Here is an 18,609-nt window from a genome sequence, read left to right as displayed (position 1 = left end):
AGCGGGACCCTGGGGATCCCATGGGGCCAGGAGGGCCGGGATTGAATAGGGAACGGGCCAGCAGGGCCGGGGTTCAATAGGGACCGGGATCGGGGACGGCATCGGGAGCGGGATCGGGATCGGGAGCGGGATCGGGCACTCCTTCCCCCCGGGCGCGCCCCCGCCTCCGGCGGCGCGCAGAGAGCCCCGCCCACCCCTCACTGCCAGCCAATGGGAAGCCCCGAGCGCGCGCCGAGCGGGACAAGGAAAGCTGGGTCCGCGCCCCCTCCCTCCCCCGTTAGCCAATAGGCAGCGCGGGCGGCGCTGTGGGCAGCGCTGATTGGCTGAGGCGGCGCGGTTGCTAGGCAGAAGCGGCGGCGCGGGGCGGCATGGCGGGCGCGCTGGGCGTGGGGCCGGGGGTGCTGGCGCTGCTGCTGCTCTGGGCCGTGGCGCTGCTGCTCGTGATGGCGCTGGGCCGCGCCGGCCGCGCCCGGTGAGCCGTGGGGATGGGGCGGGACCGGCCCGGTGAGCCGTGGGGATGGGACGGGACCGGCCCGGTGAGCCGTGGGGATGGGGACGGGACCGGCCCGGTGAGCGCGGGGATGGGGCGGGACCGGCCCGGTGAGCGCGGGGATGAGGACGGGACCGGCCCGGTGAGCGCGGGGTTCGGGCCCGGCGGTGCTGAGCTCGCCCCGCCGCTCTCCGCTCTCGCCGCAGGGTCGGCGCGGTGCCGGTGGTGCTCGGAGCCGCCGCGCTCACGGCCGCGCTGCTGCTGTTCCCCCGGGAGGGCGAGAGCCCGGGCCCCGCCGGCGCTGAGGAGGTGAGCCCGGGCGGGAGGGGAGGGCGGCACCCCCCGGCCATGCCCCGGGATTGTACCGGCCGGGGCTCGGCCTTTGCCGTGGGCATGGCCCCAGACGAGTCTCTGAGCCAGGGACGGTCCTGCGGCCATCCTGGGGCCCTGGGAATGGTTCCTCACCCCGGGCATGGGCTGCAGGATGCCCTGGGAATGGCTCCTCACCCGGGCATGGGCTGCAGGATGCCCTGGGAATGGTTCCTCACCCCGGGGATGGGCTGCAGGATGCCCTGGGAATGGTTCCTCATTTCAGGGCTGGGCTGCAGGATGCCCTGGGAATGGTTCCTCATTTCAGGGCTGGGCTGCAGGATGCCCTGAGGCCTGGCAATGGGCTTTCAGCTCAGAGACAGCTCCAGTGCCACCCCCGTGCCCCGGAGGTTGCCCCACGCTGCTCTCCTGCTGGCCCAGGCTGTGTTGCTGGTGGAGCTGGTGACTGTTAATTTCTGTGACTAAATTGCTGATTTAGACACTGCTCCACCTCACCAGTGGGGTTTGGCTCCCTCCTCCCATCCCCAGGGGCTCTGTGCAGGGATTGCCCTCCTGCTTTGGTCCCTCCCAGCTCCAGCAGCCTCTGCTCCCTCTGTGCCATTCCCTTTCCTCATCCTTCTCCTTCCCCTTTTCCCTCAGCTCTGATTTCTGGTTGAAGCCCAATAACAGCTCTTCAGCTCTCTTGTAGGTTCTTGCCCTGCTCGATCTCCAAGCCATCTGCCTTGTCAGGCCCAGGGATCTCCCCCAGTTTTTGGATCAGGCTGTCTGAGCTGCCACCTTGAGCTCCCCCAGAGCACTTTGGGCTTTGAATACACAAAAGTTGTGTGGCCTTTCAGGTGCTGTTTCCTCTGTTCTATTATTAATGCCTGTTAATTATTGCTCTTCTGGTTCCTGTTCTGTGTAAATCCCTGCTAAAAGATCCTTGTAATGTTCTTTTCTTCCCTCTGTGTCACATCTGACCTGCTCCTGAAGGTCAGGAGTGAGATGAAGGCAGCCCAGTGCGTGCTTGTTGCCTGGGAGGCAAATGGAATTGGAAAGCTTATTTTTTTAGGGATCTTCAATTGGACTGGACCTGCCCTGCCTATCAATAATACATGACCTGGGCTTTCTGCACCAAAACTCTGCTAATTGGCTAATTAAAAAGTGAAACGTGCAGAAGGAGCCAGCCCTTGGCTCACCAGAGACTCTCTGCAGGAGCACCAGGGCTGAGCTAATGCGATGGATAAAGCTGAGCTGGGGCTGAGCAGAGCTCTGGGGGGTCTGGGGAACAGAGGGGGGATTTCATACACAGCTCCTTGCCATGGGCTTCTCTTTGTCTTGCCTAGCTACCACAGCTCTTTTTTAATTGTTATTTTTCTCTTTTCTCGCTATCTCCCTTCTAAAAGGGAATCAGGGCTGGAGGATGGTGGCTGGGGAGAACTGCTCCAGGCCTTGCCTGCTGTCTCTTGCCTGTGCTCAGAACTGGGCTGCTCCACATTAACATTCCCTGCAGCTTTTTGCAGGGATTCTTGTTCTCATTTGTCACACGCTGTGCATCCATCCCAGGGATGAAAAGCAAGGAGAGGAATCTGGGGAGCCCCAGAGGTTCTTTTCTCCAGGATGTGGTGTGCTCCCTCCAGGCTCCTGGAGCAGACTGGGCTGTGACCTGCTGGGATCTTTGTGTTTCTCTTCCCTGCAGGTTGTGGACACCTTCCTCATCGGCCGCTTCATCCTCCTGGCTGTGATGAGCCTGGTCTTCCTCGGGTGCCTCTTCCTGTTCCTGATTTACCACCTCATGGAGCCTGTGTATGCCAAGCCACTCCACAGCAGCTAGAGACAGCAATCTCTGCAAAGAGGAGATCCTGATACATGGGAGTCAACCAGGAGGCTGCTCTGGAGGTGACCCTGATGTTCCTTCTGAGCTCAGATAGAGCCAGCGAAGCAAGTGAAGCCTTTGCTTCATCTTAAAAAGCAAAGTTTGGTCTGAGCAGGAGCCCCTTCCTCCCCAGGGGTTCAAGCCTCTGCACCTGCAAAGGTGTGTGAACCTCTGAGTGCTGCTCTTGTTTACAGAGAGCTGAGATCAGTCCCTGGTGCTGCTCCTGGTTCAGTGCACTGACCTGAACCGAGAGTGTTTGTTACTGTTACCCACAAGAGATGGGTAGGGCAAACAAACAAACAAGTAACAAACTAGAGCAGTTTGTTACTGCTCCTTTTTCACTGTGGTTTAATAAACCTCTTCGAGAAATCCCTGACTCAGGCTTTGTTTATTGGTCACAGTGCCCATGAGAGCTGCCTTTTTCTGGGTTTGAGACAAAAACCCAAACCAACATCAGTGTGTGGCTGTGGATTGTTTGGGATGGTCCCTTGGACTGGAAATCAGAGGCTTTGGAGTGGGGGGTGAATGCAGAATGATCCAGAACAGCAAATGGAAGGCTGCCCTGCCAGGAGTGAGGGAGGAGCTGTGTCTGCCCTGCCTGGTGCTGAGCAGTCCTGCCAGCCATGGGAGATGCTGGTACCTGAGGGTTCCCTGCCTGTGAAGGCCCTGAGGTGGCACCCTGGGTGCTGCCAAGGGCTCACAGTTGCTGCTACCCTAAAACTTCAAAGCTTTGCTCAGTTCTAGCCCAGATCCTGCTGGTCCCCCTGTCCCTTCCCTGTCCCTGTTTTCCCCTCCTGGGGGAGAGAACACTCTCTGTGTTCTGCAGGAGCAGCAATGGGGTTCAATGCCATTTTTGTCCCTATTTTGGGGGGAAGCCAGGGGAGCTGAAGCAGAGCCTGTGCTGAGATGAAGGTCTGGGCAGCAGTGGCACGAGCTGTCTGCACAGCCTCTGCTGCTCTGTGCCCTCCCTGGCAGCAGTTTTCCTGCATGAAATCTCAAAAGGCTTTTGAATTGCAGGAGAAATGCATTTTGGTGGCCTGGAGCATCCTGTGGCTGTTTGTAGCAGGGAAGAAGCCTTCACCCTCCCTGCTGCTCTGGGGAGAGGCTCCACAGTGCCCAGGTCACGGGTGAGGTGGGCTCTGTTATGGCTCATGTGCTCCAGCCCCACAGGGATGGAGCTGCTCTGCCTTCCATGGCAGCAGGTGAGGTCAAGTGGGACAGCCCTGAGCAGTGGTCAGGGTCAACAGAGCCAAAAACTTGAGGGCAGAAACTCAGATTTTTTTTTTTCTGTTTTTTTTTTTTTAATTTTGAACTGATGACAGTAAATTAAAGAACCAACTGGCTTTTTCCAGCCCTGTTCTGGCAGCTGTCAGTCACCAAGCAGAGCTTTCAGGACATGAAAGATTGATAAGGGGTGTGGAGGTGATGCTTCCCTGGCAGAAAATGCCCCAGCACCCCAGAGCACTGACTCAGTCAGCTAAAAAATGTAAGTACAGTCCCAAAAAAAACAGAGAAGAGGCATCTCTGCTTTCTAAACTGCAGCCATGCTCAATCCCCTCCTGTCCTGAAGCCCATGTCCAAGGGAGTGTGCTGAGGAAATGCTGAGCATTTCTGCAGCACAAGCACATTGAGGTCTCCTGGTGATTGTGATGTTACACCTGAAACAAAATTCATATTTAATTCATTGTGTTAATAACATGAATGAACATGGAGTTTCTCTGGCAGCTCCAGCTCTGTGCCTGCTCTGTTGTTATCCCTGTGGTTGTGGGATGATTTGGGAGCCTCAGTGAGGCCACAGTTTCACCAGGGCTTCAGTCCAGCAAATGAGAGGGAAACCACAGCAAAAGCAGCTGGGGCTAAATCCCAACCCTAACAGCAGAAATGTGAAACTTCTCCCCATTTTGTGCTGTAATTTAACCCAAATAAGGTTTTTTTCTGTCCCCCTAACTGAGTTGAAAGGCTGAGAGAGCAGCAGTAATTCTGGGGAGAGCAGAAAGCCATGCTGCAAGAGAGAGCCAGCAGCTCCTGCTCAAGGAGGTCATTTCAGCACTTTCCCAAAATCCCCATTAACTGGAGAAAGCCTCACGTGCTCTCAGCCCCACTGAGACATTCTGAGCTTTATCCTCATCCTTCTCAGCCCTGGCAGTGGGGAGCCACCAGCTGGATGAACTCAGCCCGGGCTCTCTGTGTGTTTATTTATTCTGGGGAGTTCTGCTCCTCCCCACTCAGGGGCTTTCCAAACGGTTCCTGTTTATTTTTGGAACAGGAAAGATCACGTCAAGGAATTGGTATGAGCCAGAGCTGTTTCCCAACCAGCCCCAAACTGATTTTTCTGCTTCCATCCATCCCCCAAAGCTCCAGCTCCTGGAGGATAATCCCCTCTAGCACATCTGCCTTTATTTTGGAATGAATGTGCCACAGGAGGGCAGGTTTGTCTTAAACCCCAACCTCTCAGTTGCAGGTGAGGATTTTGGGACCTCAGAGGATGGTAAAGCCAAGGAGCCCTGCTCCAGCCCAAACTGATCCAGCCCTCCTCCTGCAGGATGAGAACCAGGTCTGCCATGTCCTGAGGTGCAGGCAGAAAATCAGGCTGAATCTCAGCTCAAGAAAGCTGCTGTGCTGAAAGGTCTGTGTGCCAGGATGAGGGCAGGCTGGCTGCTTTCAGGTCAGGGGAAAAGCAGCCCTTTGTCTCCCTAAATTCTCTGCCTGGCTCCTTAGAAATGAGCAGGGATGCCCCTGCACCAGGATGCCCAGGGAGTGCCAGGCTCACCAGCCTGAGGGCAGCTGCTCCCTCCTCCCTGAGGAGGGCAGGGAGCAGTGCCAGAGCAGAGATGGCAGGAGCAGGAGTGTCTGCAGGGGAAACTCCTCTCCTTGATTTAAGGTCCTTGAATGATGGCCATTCCTCATGTCTCACGCTGCTCTCTGCTGGCACTTAATTACCCTCACTGGAAAAACTGCCCTCAGATTTCCACCTTGACTTTGCTGACTTCAGCTTCCCTGCTGCTGGATCCTGATTTGCCTTTGGCTGCTAATTAAAAAGCCCTTCAGCCTTTGCCAGCTGCTCCTTGCATAGGTAATCACAGCCCGTGCCCCAGCCACCTCCTCACCTTCCCAGCAGAGCAGCAGCTTTCCTCCAAAATCTGAGCAGCCTCTTGCCCATCTGCCTCCTGGGGGATGGCATTGCTGTGCTGGGGGACTGTGGGGTCCCCTACAGAAAAACCCAAACTCTGCACTCACCACACCCAAAGAGCCCCTCTGGGCTGGGATTTGTCCCATCCCAGGACAGAGGTGGACACGTGTCCATGCTCTCAGGGCAGGGCCAAAGGGGCTCATGGCAGAGCACAAGCAGCAGCCCCTTATCCAGCAGAGGAGGAACAAGGCCAGTTCTCCTCCAGATCCCTCCCAGAGGAGCTCAGCTCCATTTAAACAGTTTTTTTGGCTAAGGCCAACCCAGGGGATCCCCTCTCTGCCTTCCCACTCACCCTTCAATTCCAAAGCTCAGAGAGATCTGGAGTTTTCTTTGGCATTTGGCTCTTTTCATTTTAAGTTTGAAACTGCCATGGGCTGTGTGCCCTTTATCCTCGCTCCTGGCAGCAGAGCCAAGGCTGTTCAGACTTTCCAAACATCAGTGGGACATGGCCCAGGCTTAAATTTGTCCCAGAAAAATTGTAAGCAGCTGAAAGAACAAGTAGGAAGGGGGAAAGAAAAAAAAAAAGGAAGAAAGGGGAGGGGGGAAATAAAATCCCCGAACCAACTTGCTGTTGCAATAAGCCCCCATGTGTGTCAGGGCTTACAGGATTTTTTGCTTGAAGGGGCATTTTGAGGCCCCCCTCCCCAAGAGGAGGTCATTGGGTCATCCAGCAGTGTGAAAGCTCCATCACAGGAGCACTGACAGGGCCATTCTCACCCAGCTCATGGATCCCCACCAGCAGCAAGGTCCTTGTGCCCACAGAGGCCACAAGTGCCACAAGCCTGGGGATGCTGCAGGGTCACCTGGAGGCTCTGCTGAGGACAGACCCTGTAGTGACACCTCTCCCTGTGGCTCCATCAGGGTTTAGCCCAGTGGGATCGATGTTTCCCTGGGGAAAAGGGCACTTGGGGATTTGTTTTTCTCTGCCTGCTCCATGATTTTTCCTGCTTTTTTCCCCAAGGCCCATTGAGCATCACCAGTCAGAGTGGAGGGGATTGAAGGCCATCACTGCTTGCTCACCTCAAACCTGCAGCTGCCCCTCTCCAGGCTGCCTGGCCCTGGTCCCACTCCATCCCCCTCGCAGGTTTAGAGGGAGCTGCTCCAACTGGCTCCCAAGTTCCCTCCTTTTTTCACCCCCCACCCTTTTTTTCCCCTTTGCTGATGAAATCGACACTTAATAAAATCACATCAGGCCCAGATGTTTTCTCCTCGGGTCAAGATCCAAGAGGTGAAGTCAATTAGAGCTGCAATTTATCCCAGGCACACACAGAACCCCCAGCACCAGGCACTGACTGCCCTGGGCAGAGCCCCCGAGCCAGGGGCGACCCCCGGGTGGTGAGAGGATGCAATCACACCCCAGGGATGCAATCACATCCCAGGGAACTGCAAAGATCCCAGGGGTTGCAAAAACATCCCAGGGGATGCAACCACACCCCAGGGGATGGAATCACATCCCAGGGAAGAGCAAACACATCCCAGGGAAGAGCAAACACACCCAGGGCAATGCAAACATCCAAGGGGACAGGAAAGATCCCAGAGGATGCAGTCACATCCCAGGGGATGCAGTCACATCCCAGGGCATGCAAACACATCCCAGGGGATGCAATCACACCCCAGGGGATGGAATCACATCCCAGGGAAGAGCAAACACATCCCAGGGAAGAGCAAACACACCCAGGGCAATGCAAACATCCAAGGGGACAGGAAAGATCCCAGAGGATGCAAACACATCCCAGGGGATGCAGTCACCTCCCAGGGGATGCAGTCACATCCCAGGGGACGCAGTCACATCCCGTGGCTTCCACTCGCTCCGGCTCCGCGCACTTCAAAGTCGCCCCCCTCTCCCCCCCCGGAGCACACAGCTGGCTGCACATCTGGCTCTGCGCATTCAGTCCGCTCACAGCGCGGGGGTTTCTGAGCCCCGTGGCTGCCCGGGGAGCCGGCAGGGCTGGCAGCCAGCGGCACCGCCGAGACCTCCGGGGGCCGCTCCTCATTAGGACGCGCCTGACGAAGGTGATCAGCTGCCCGTGCCGGACCGAGAGCAGCCGGAGTGTGGGATCAGCTCACCGTTGTGCGGGGGTTGATGCATGGGGTTCTTCTTTTGGAGCTAAACGGTATGATTTCGGAATATTAATAATCAGGGAAAACATTGGGTTTTTTTGGTTTTTTTTTTTTTTTTTTGCAGTGGGATGAGTCAAGGAGTAAACCTAGCCTAATTTGAGCTCAGCCCAGGGATGTTCCCCGCGTAGAAGAAGCAGTGCTTTGTTGGTGAGGCAGTGCCTAAAGTGATTTGGCATCATCCTCCTGATCCAGATCCTGGAATACCAAGCAGGGATTGGTGTTCCAAGCAGGGTCTGGATGGGTTAGGCTCACAAACAAGAGAGAAGCAAGGAGAGGGGTGTGTGATCCCTGCCCCAGGTATTCACAGACTCGGCCGAGCCTCTCAGGACATGGCATGGAGCGGCCACAAAGATTTTACACGTTTTTATTAATAAAACGGCCGATGGTGCAGAATTGACCCAGAAAAGCGTTTGGCCAGGGCCCTTTGACCACTCCTCGGCCCTGCCTCCGCTGGAAGCAAACCCACGGCGGCAGTGAGCCCGCGGGGCCGTGCCCGGGGCTGGGCAGAGCCGTGCCCGCGCTCCCTCCCGGTGTGCCCCGGTCTCTCCTCGCTCCGGGCTCGGGGCGGCTCGCAGGGGGCGCGTCAGAACTCCTTAAACCTGCGGGGAGAGAAGCGAGCGGCTCAGGCGGGGAGCTGGGATGGATGGGGGACACTGCGATGCTGCCGGAGATGGAAAGGGAAAGAGCTCCGCCGGGAAAGCCCAGCCCCGTCCGCACCACGAGGAGGAGATCCAGCCACTGTTTTGTCTCCGGCCAAAGCTGAAATGTCCCAAAAATCCTACAGCGTTTGTGCCTCTTCTCTGCAAGCTGCTCCAGAGACGCTCCCCAAAGCCCTCCAGACACTGCAGTATTGCCACAAACCGAGCCAGCTGCTTCCCCCAGCAGAAACCAGGCAGTGCTTGGTGCAGACACGGATGCTGTCAACCCCTAGGACAGCTGTCACCCTAACCAGCCCCGGCACAAGAGAGCAGAGCCTGGCAGCCCTCCACCGGCAGGCGGAGAAGGAGATCTGGGCTGCACTTACCGCAGCACGAGGCCCAGACTATTGGTCTTTCACCTGCAAACACAAGACATAAGGGACGAAATGTTCGCAGGGGGTCGGGGTCTGGCAGCCCCAGTGCCAGGACTGGCTGTGGCCCCTTCCTTTAGATGTCACATGGGGGTGGTGGTGGCAATCGGAGCCAGGGCAGTGCTGATTTGGGGATTATTGATACACTCGCTGCAGTGATTCGCCTACAGATCTGATTAGCCAGCCCTGGCTGTGTGAAATCAAGCTCAGTAGCACAGGTGGGCAAAGCCTACAAATTCAGCTGTTTCAAGTGCATTAATCAATGCCAATCGATTGGGCATCTGGGCCAGTGTCTGCTAAATCAGCCAGAGACAAGGATGCACTGCCCAGACACATCTCCCTCTACCCCCTTCCTCCCACTCCCCCACAGTCTTCCTGGCCATTGCAATTTGATCTTTTGATTCTCAAATCTTGATCTCGGCTCTAAATGATTGGAGCAGTGCCTATTTCTAGGCTGAGCCTGCAAAGTGAAACTCAGAATCAGAATGGATCAGGCTTGTGTTTGTTTGCATTTAATCCTCAGGGCTCAAGTGAAGATACTTACACCAAGCTACTTCCCATCCATCACTGACTCTGTTAGCTGCACACTAGAGCTACAAAGACACAAGGACACTGCGTTTAACACCCCAAGTGTTTTTTGAGGTGCAGGTGGCTAAAATCCCCAGGTGCTGCCTTGGCTTGAGGTGGAAATGTCTCAGAGGCCACAGGAGCGGGACATGGGGCAGGCGGCCTCGCGATGCCTGCGCGGAGATGCAGCAGCGACAGCAAGGGGTAGCAAACATCCTTCTGGAGCAGCACTGACACTGTGCCTGGGCATCCTGGCACCAGGGGCCACTCCGGGGGGGCAGCTACGTACCCTCTCTGCCTCGCCATGGGGCCACACCAGCCACGGGCCTCTTTCACCACCACACGAGCAAGGAGCTGCAAGAGGAAGGGCAGAGGATCGCTGCAAGGCTGGGGGCACTGCAGCCTCCAGCCTCAACAGGAGCATTCCCATCCCAGCAGATCAGTTCTGCAGCTGGCTGGGGGCACTGCAGCCTCCAGCCTCAACAGCAGCATTCCCATCCCAGCAGATCAATTCTACAGCTCTTCCCAGCAAAGGTCTTAAGAACTAAACCTGTGCAAGGAGGAGGTTGTTGGGAAAAGCCAAGAGAGAGCAGAGGTTTGGAGTCTGTGGGGAATACACTTGTAAGGAATTCTCAAACTTTCTATCAAGTTTACACAGTCTTGTATATTTGTATGTAAATACTGAGATAAGGTGTGTTGACTTAGGAAGGTTATGGAATAGAGATGACGTTGTTGAGAGAGAGATTGAACTAGAAATAAGTTTTAATAAATTTCAAAATATGGTTTTGTAGAAAGATTAAATATTTTAGATAATTAGAATTGTGAAAGATGTATTGAAGTAGAACTATGTGGGGAAAAAATATTAGAGTTAAAAGTAACAGTAATATTGTGTAGTAAAAGTTAATAGGTTGAAAAACACTTATAAGGTATTGTAACTAGGAAATAGGTTAGTTTCTGATGGAATGGTGTTGAGTTTTTTGAGTCTCACTATTTATTGATACTGATAATAGAATAAAACCTTTGAAAACATTTCTCAGTTACCCCATCTCTATAAAGTTGACAAAATGGTGCCTCGTGTGAGGAAGCAATAACACAACAATCTGTTTAAAACATCTAATCTCTGCAAAAGCTGAGAAAACCAAGAGCCAACACAGGCCTTGCAGTTTGCCCTGTGCCTGGATGCCTTCTGAGAACCATCTGTGCCCTCCACCAGTGAGCAGGCAGCAAAAAGGGAGCCTGTGACACCCCGGGCTGAGAAAGGAGTCCTGCAAGGCGACACCTACCAGACAAGCCAGGACATCAGCTGCTATCAGCATGTAAAACACGTTATTCCAGCCCATGGGAGAGATGAGCCCTGCCAGCAGCGGCCCCAGGGCAGCACCTGTGGGGCACACGAGCCACGTGAGCCCTGTCCCCACCTGAGAGGGGACAGGACCCCCGACACCCCCCAGGACACACCAATAGATCCCGTGCCGTCGATGATGGCTGTGACAGTCGAAAGGGCTTTGGCATTTCCTTTGAGAGACTCGTGGGTGCCCTGGAAGGATGGAGAGAGAAAAGATAAGGAGTAAAAGCAGCTTTGGGGTGCATGGCTGGCATTTCCCAGAGGGAGGCTGATCTCTCAAGCAATTTCCACGTGTCAGACCCAGCCACGGACACGAATACCAAACTCAAATGCTGCCTGCATCCCCAAAAGCAGACAGGAATTCCCAGGGGATCTGCCACCAAATATTTCCACCCTGCTTGTGTTCAGAGGGAGATGCAGCAAAGCTGAAAAACAGTTGTGTGGCCAAGGTGAAAAAGCAACAGGAAAAACCCCTGTGTTTAAGGGAGGGTGCGGAGCGCAGCACCAGGTGTGACAGCTCTGCCCTTCTCCACTGGGCTATGGAGGCATTGGAAAACAAAAGTAAACTGCAAAAATCCCAGCAAAATCCCTCTGGGAAAGAGGGAACAGCCTCTGGGTGTGCAGGGGCAGCATGGCGGGGTCTGAGGTGCATCTCTTACCAAATCTGCCGACACCGCTGTCGTGATGAGCGCGTAGGGCCCGTTGACCAGAGCACCACAGATGATCAGCATCGCTGCAGAGTACCAGGAAGAGATCAAATCCTTAGGGGCAGGGAGCAGCAGGGCATTGGATCCATCATCCCCACCCTGTGTGTGGACTGCTGTCCCACACATCCATCTCCTGTGCATCTCCATTTTCCCACAGAGATCCCACCCAGCAGGCAGTGAACACCCACCCAACACCACCCTCCCCCAGGTTCAGCCTGGAGCCTGGCTCACAAAGAGGAGGAAAGGCAGGAGAATCCTCAGTGTCTGCCATCACCACTTCAGTGACAGCACCAAGCTGCACCATGGAGCTCCTTACCTACTGATATGCCAATGCCATTCTGACCCACGTGGTTATACAGGAACAGCTGGAAAAGAGACACAAGGTGAACCAGTTATGGCTACTCCAGCTGTTTCACCAAGATTTTTCCTTGCAGCAGTACCCTGGGAATGGGATGGAGAATGTGGGGACCTGAATTACTGCTTGTGCCAAGCACCAGCTGGGATGGGGGGCTGAGTGCACCCCTGACCTCTGCATCCCACTGGCATGATGAAATACCTGGCAGCTGGCAAACAGAGGTGCTGACACGATTTACGGCCAGTGAGGCTCTGCCACGTTCCACAGCTGCAGCCAGACATAATTTGCCCCAAAGGTGCTCTTGGGGCCGCGGAGGTGACACAGCCCCTCTGCTTCCCAGCACGTGCCAGCTCCTTCAGCAGGAGAGGCTCCCTTGCCAGAGCCAGCCAGGGCTGGATTACAGCTAATTAGCCATGTTGTGGAAGCAAAGCCAGATGAGCTCTGTGCAGGTGCCTGGGAAGGATTTCCAGGCCAAGTTCCAGTGGAGCATGAGGCTGTTGGCATGGGGGCTTTTGGGATGAAAATCAAAGCGACAAAAGCTGGACCGGCTCAGTGGGACCCCCAGGCCTTTGAGCAGAGTTATGGCAGGATGGAAAAACCTACAGGGTATTTTTAGTTGTCAATGTCTCTGCAATCCCTCCCCAGCCCCTAGAGCTGGACATCCTTCCCAGGAACATCTGGGCACGTGAATCAATCCCAGCTCTCATCTCGGGCGGGCGCGTGACCAGCTCATCCGGGCGCTTGGGAAGAGGAAGGCAGCTGTGACTCAAAGGAGCCGGAGCAGAGCAAAGCCTCGTGACGGGCTTGGAGCCCGTGTGACAGCTCACCATGGGAGCAGCGACCACCAGCATCACGCAGCACGTGGTGGCTCGGCCGCCAGTGTAGTCAGAGATGAGGCCAGCGAAGATCCCTCCTACAAGAAAGAGTCCCAGGTGTCACTCACACCAGCCCAAAGACAGAGCTTTGCCCTGGCTCAGCCCAAAATCAACGTGATGCTCTTTCATCCCCCATCTTCTGACCAGTATGCCCCCGAGGTTAAACATAATAATATCAGAGTGAAGAGCTTTGATTTATCCCTTCCACTTCCTCCCTGCAGATGGTTCCTCTGCACTTCCATGCTGCTCTGGTCTCTTCCATGCTTGCAAACTGTAGGAAAAGGAGTGCCTGAGCAAGTGAGACCCGAGGAAAGAGGCTGTGATGGTTGGCAAAACAAACGGATGCCAAAATCAAATGGAGGGGCATCTGCTGCCTGCTGAGTGCTGTGAACACTGAATAAACCTCTTATGGGAAAGAGATGGTGTTGCCTGTGGGGGGGACCAGCCAAGGCCGGTCAAGGCCAGGATTGTCCTTAAATCATCCCCGATCCACCCCCTCCATCCCAGTATGTTGACGAACCTAAAATACCCCCGACATCAAAGAGGGTCGACAGGTCCCCGGCTTCCTTGGCACCGAAATGAGCTGTGGGGGAGAGAAAAGGGGTGAGGAGATGCTTCCCCTGCAAGGCTCACTCCTGCCTCGCTGTCCCCAAAACTCACCAACGTTGACAATGTAGAGGGGCAGCCAGTACAGGAAGGTGTAGCTCACCAGCTTGGCAAAGAGCAGGCACAGGGAGAACTCCACCACGCCCTGGGAGGAGAGGAGGGGACATCAGAGGAGACTTCTTACCCCAGCCTCCTCTGGATGGTGGGCTTTTCCCATCTCCCTGTGGATGCTCTGAGCTGCTCTGGCTTTGCTCTTTCCTCCATCCCAGCACTCACAGGTATGCGAAGTGCCCCAAGGAAGCTGATGGCTTCGGGCTCCTCAGCTGGCTCCTTGGAGCTCTTGGAGTGATCCACACTGCTCTGGCCTGAGAGGCTGAGTGGGCCCTCGTTGGAGATGACTGCTTCAGGATCCTTCTCACTGGTGGTCACTCCTCCAGGATCCTCATCAGCGGCCATCTAAAATTGAGCCGAAAGCAGCAGATGTGGCTTTTGTGGCTGGAGGAGACTGAAACATTGGCTCTGCTGCTGGGGCATGACCCAGAGGATGATCCCAGTGGAAGAGCAACAACCATCCCCTGTGACAACTGAACATTGCTCTAATTCCTGCCCTTACAACCTGGTGACCCAGTTGTTTCACCCAGCCCAGGACAGGCCCCTTGGGAATCGGTGCCACTCACGTGATGCAGAGGTGGATTGCAGTCAACATCCTCAGGATCTGCAGGGAGAAAGAATACCCAGTGAGGAGAGCCTGGAGCAACCCCACTCCACCTGCTGTCCTTCCAACATCTCACAGGGGCTGGGAACCCCCAGGTCTAGGCTGCATCTCTGGGTACTCTCTTTCCCAGTAAAAACCCAAAAGACTCCCCTGATATTTCCTAGAAAGACAGGCTCAGAGGAGTGCCTGGTATGGGGGATGAGCCTGCCTGGACAACCCCAAAGATGCTGAGCATCCCCATGGTGGTCAGATCCACATCCCTGCCAGCCAGAGGCTGGAAATAAGTATTTGGGATTGCCAAAAATGCTTAGAGATGGACAAGGTGGAAAATTGTATACACTACACTGGTTGTCTGCTGTGCCCCAGATGACAACACTCACACTCCACGAGGAAGAAGAAGCAGATGATGCCCACGACGGTGATGATGATGCCAGGCACAACAAAGGACAGGCCCCAGGCAGAGGAAACCCAGGCACCGGCGATGAGCGACCCTAAGATGTTGCCAACGGAGGTGTGCGAGTTCCAGATGCCCATGATCAAACCTCTCCTGGTGGGGACACAGCCGGGTCAGTGGCACTGGGGGGCTGCCACGGTCAACAGGGACCAGGACTGGCATGAGACACATAGGAGGAAAACTCACTTTCCTTTGCCAAACCAGTTTCCAACGCATGCCACAACAGCAGGCCAGCCTGTGGTCTGCACCAGCCCATTGCAGACCTGCAAGAGATGGGAGCATCACCCAGCAAGCACCGACCACAGCCACAGAGCCCTGCACCCCTTTGGGCAACTGGGCTCCAAAATAGCCACCCCTACCCAAAGTGCTAAGAAAACACTTGGTTTGTTCGGCTTTTTCCCTGCTGGGGCAATCCTGGGGCCGTTTGCATCGCTGCCATGGCTGAGCTGGGAGTGGCTGGTGTTGCCAAACCAGCTGCCCGCGCCGCTCGGAGCCGGGCGCGCCCAAAGGTTTCGACGCCCACGCCACGCACAGCCAGGTTTTGTGGGGAGAGGAAATGCTCAGGGCTGCCCTGCTTAGAAACTGGGCCACCCTGAAGGCCACTGAAAATCCGGGATGAGGCCACGGTGGTAAAGCCTGGGCGTCCTCCAGCACAACGCACCTGCACGACGATGAAGTACCAGAGGACGTGGATGTCCCAGAAGTAGCCGAGGCCGAAGAGGGCGGTGAAGAGCCCGCTCAGCACCATTCCCCCCGACAGGTAATAGCGCAGGGGGAGGCGCTCCCCAAAAATACCGCTGCAGAGAGAGGGGAGAGCACATCAGGAGCTGTCACGGGTGATGCCAGCAATGGGCATCATCACACCGAGCCAGTACCGAATCCTGAGCGGATCCCTGGCTGCTTCCCTGTGAGCACGACCCCATCCCCATGGAAACCAGTTTCTGTCAGACTGGTGCAAACTGGTGAGTGAAGGGAAAGGCCTTGGGTACCTGATAAACATGCCGATGGCGTAGGCCACCAGGAAGGCATTATCCAGCGCCCCAAAAAGTTCCTTGTAGTTGTCCCCATCTGGAAAACAAATATTAGGGTCACCTCAGCCTGGCCCCCATCTTGTGTCCCCTCCTCGTGGCTGTTGGCTGGGTCTTGTCCCCCATTCCCAAAAGCCTGGTCCCCATGGAGGCTTCTGGGGGCATGGCCAGGTGCCATCAGCACTGGGACCTGGTCCTGTCCTGGACTTCCCCACCCGCTGCTGCCCTTTGGACCAGGGACATGGGACAGATCTTCATCACTTAATTACCTCCGGAGGCCTAATGGGCAGCTGGCTCCCTGACAAACCCTGGCCACGACCTGGTGTTAGGGAATGGGGGCAGCCCAACTCAGCTGCCACAAGGGTGGGTTTTGGGGTGCCTGGAGGGGCTCAGCCTTACCAAAGGGCACCCAGCTGCACCATGTGGTGCTGTTGGAGTCATTGTGGGGGTTTGGGCCCAAGGCTGAGCAGTTGGGGTGCAGCTGGCTCTGCAGGGGGAGGAGAGAGAGGGGGTGAAATCAAAGTGCTGTCAGCTCCCTTCTCCCTATGTGCCCTCTCCAGGTTCCCTGTCCCCACAGCAGTGGTGAGGCTGGAGCTCACCTTGACGATGCTGATGGGTTTTCGGGAGAGGTGGTAGCTGGCATAGGAGAGGAAGGTCAGCACCAGAGTCAGTCCCCGATAGCTGGGGGAGGAAGGAAGCAGAGAGGTCAGGGTCTGAGGGACTGGGGACTCTTCTACTGGATTGGTGACCTGAACCAGCACAGCTGAGCTGGTCAGGAAGTGAGCAGACCTCCCCAAAAAAGCCCAGGATGTGGCTTAAAAAGATCAGCTGAGTTTCGTGGGGAACATCAAGCAGTGTTTCCACCTCCTCAAGCAGTTACATCCCACCGAAACACAGGGTGAGCAAGTGCCTTCCTGGTGTCATGAGTGGAAACTGTGCTGATTCATCATCACTCCCAGGGTTAATCAAAGATAAGCTGGAAAAAAAAGCAGGGGGCAATACCAGCTCCCCTTCCTCCACCAAAAAGCCATTTCATCCCCTTTGCTTGGATTAAACGCTGGGAAAGGGGGAGTCTGAGCTCAGGAAATGGGGATGCTGCACCCATCAAAGCTAACAGATAAAGCCTGGAGAATCCCAAGTAGGATCTAGCACTCTCTGGAGCAAGATAAGTATATCGGAAGGAGCTATCCTGCCTTCAGGAAGGGTTTTATGGCAGCACAGAGGATGCAAGTAGTTGGGGCAGCTGCAGCACACAGACATGTCACGGGGTTGCTCCAAGTTTAGAAAAAAAACAACCTTTTCTTGGGTGGTTTTGGCCCATCCTGCTCCTCTTTGCAGTTTCACTTCTCCCTGGAGCTGCAGCAGTGACGGGTGTCCTGCAAATCCAGGGCAACTCCCTGTGCTGTGGTGCCGGCTCCGAGGCTGCACTGTGGCTGAGAAACTGCTGCTTCCCACCCCAAAAAATGAATAAACCGCCCCAAATCACTGCTAGTGACTGCAGGGTTGATCCAAGAGGAGCAGAGAGGCCACGGTAGGGAAGGGGACGATAAAGTTCACATGCAGCGCCCCCCTGGGCCAGACACTTGGGTGTCGGGTTTTTTCTTTTTACCCTTCGTGCTCTGGCAGGGAAAATTCCAGCAGATGGAAAAGCAGGGGGGTATCTGGCAACGGGCTTCCAAAAAAATCCAACTATTACTTGAAATTAAATGGGCAGCAGTCCCATCACCTCGTCAAAAGAGAAGGCAGCAGGCGAGGTCTCTGTTTAGGCCACATCCCACTTTATTCTGTGTGAGGGCCTGAGACATCTGGACTGGCAGGTCCTGCTGCCCTTCTCGAGGTTCCCCCCTCCCAGGCCGAGTCCCAAGCCCTGGGCTGCTGTCAGTGGGGCTGATCCCATCTGGGTCCAGTGCCTGAGGGCGATGCTGGGCCCTGGGGCAGTGACCTCTCATCCATGTCCCCAGCCCAGGTCTCACCCCTGTCCCGTGTCAGTCTCCAGACAAGCGGTCTCCAGCCTGGCGCTGGTCCCGGGCTGGCCCCATGCTGTTGCCGGTCCGCTGGTCCGGGCCAGCCTCCATTCCAGTGCCAGTCCCTCTGCCCAGGGCCAGGGTCTATCCCGGTTCCACTTCCAGCGCTGCCAGTCCCCGGTGGAATGACACCCCCTCCTCCCCAACCCCGGGCTGATCCCTGCGCCCGTTCTGGTCCCCATCCTGGTGTCGGCTCCAATGGTCAGGGAACAGTCCCTATTCCAGTGCTGGTCCGCGAAAGAGTGAGCCCCGTTCCAGAGAACGTCCCCATCCCGGTGCCGACACCCTCCCTGCCTGATGTCAGCCCCTATCCCGGTTCGTCTCGATCCCGGGAACAGTCCCGACCCCAGTGCCGGTCCCTGTGTCCAGGACTAGCCCTGATCCCTATGAACAGAGCCAGTCCCGATCCCGGCGCCGGTCCCTATATCCAGAACCGGTCCCTATATCCGGAGCCAGTCCCGCTCCCGGTCCCGCTCCCCTTCCCGCTCACCGGCTGTCCCGGGGGAGGGCGCGGAGCAGGCGGACCCCGGGGGCGAGCGCTGCCCTCATGGCGGGCGGCGGCGGCGGCGCTCGGGCACCCCCGGCTCCTTTTCACCGCCCCCGGGGCCGCCGCTCCCGCCCCGTCGGCCCCGGTCCCGCCCCGGCCCTGCCCGGGCACGGCCCCGGTTCCTCGGCCGCGAGGGGTGAACCGGGCTGTCCTCGCTCCCTCTAAAACAAATATCGCCTTCCAGCCCGGCTGGAACGAGGGAAGCGGCACAGCCGCGAAGGCACCGAGCAGCCCTTTGCATATGCCCCGGGGCTTCGTGAGCTTGCCCCGATGCTGTACTTTCCAGCAGAAAAAACCCTGGATTTAACTTTTCCACTCCCATCCCAGCAAA

At 56.2% G+C, this 18,609-nt stretch overlaps 2 protein-coding genes across 5 annotated transcripts; one reads left to right on the top strand and one right to left on the bottom strand.

Annotated features, from left to right (window-relative positions):
• Nucleotides 1-368: 368 nt before the first annotated feature.
• On the top strand, nt 369-3,044 carry TMEM218 (transmembrane protein 218). Its single transcript, XM_050983457.1, has 3 exons — nt 369-472; nt 697-799; nt 2,499-3,044. Exons 1-3 carry the CDS (start codon nt 369-371, stop codon nt 2,631-2,633), a joined length of 342 nt encoding a protein of 113 aa, XP_050839414.1. The 3' UTR covers nt 2,634-3,044.
• Nucleotides 3,045-8,333: 5,289 nt separating this feature from the next.
• Nucleotides 8,334-18,309, bottom strand: SLC37A2 (solute carrier family 37 member 2). Of its 4 annotated transcripts, XM_018922755.3 has the most exons (20): nt 18,222-18,309; nt 16,307-16,388; nt 16,107-16,194; nt 15,669-15,747; nt 15,341-15,476; nt 14,866-14,942; nt 14,606-14,772; nt 14,188-14,225; nt 13,787-13,966; nt 13,565-13,655; nt 13,425-13,487; nt 12,857-12,942; nt 11,991-12,039; nt 11,627-11,700; nt 11,081-11,159; nt 10,906-11,003; nt 9,912-9,976; nt 9,600-9,648; nt 9,011-9,043; nt 8,334-8,585 (listed from the first exon to the last, which is right to left on the bottom strand). In XM_018922755.3, exons 1-18 carry the CDS (start codon nt 18,278-18,280, stop codon nt 9,606-9,608), a joined length of 1,554 nt encoding a protein of 517 aa, XP_018778300.2. In that variant the 5' UTR covers nt 18,281-18,309; the 3' UTR covers nt 8,334-8,585; nt 9,011-9,043; nt 9,600-9,605. The 4 variants fall into 4 exon arrangements, with proteins under 4 accessions (XP_018778300.2, XP_018778302.2, XP_018778301.2 ...); XM_018922757.2 differs by lacking the exon at nt 9,600-9,648; XM_018922756.2 differs by lacking the exons at nt 9,011-9,043; nt 9,600-9,648.
• Between the last annotated feature and the right edge of the window lie 300 nt (nt 18,310-18,609).

Source organism: Serinus canaria, chromosome 24 (genome assembly GCF_022539315.1).
Source record: "Serinus canaria isolate serCan28SL12 chromosome 24, serCan2020, whole genome shotgun sequence".
Lineage (NCBI taxonomy): Eukaryota > Metazoa > Chordata > Aves > Passeriformes > Fringillidae > Serinus > Serinus canaria.
Note: the sequence above shows the minus strand (reverse complement) of the source record. Positions and strands in the feature narration are given on the sequence as shown.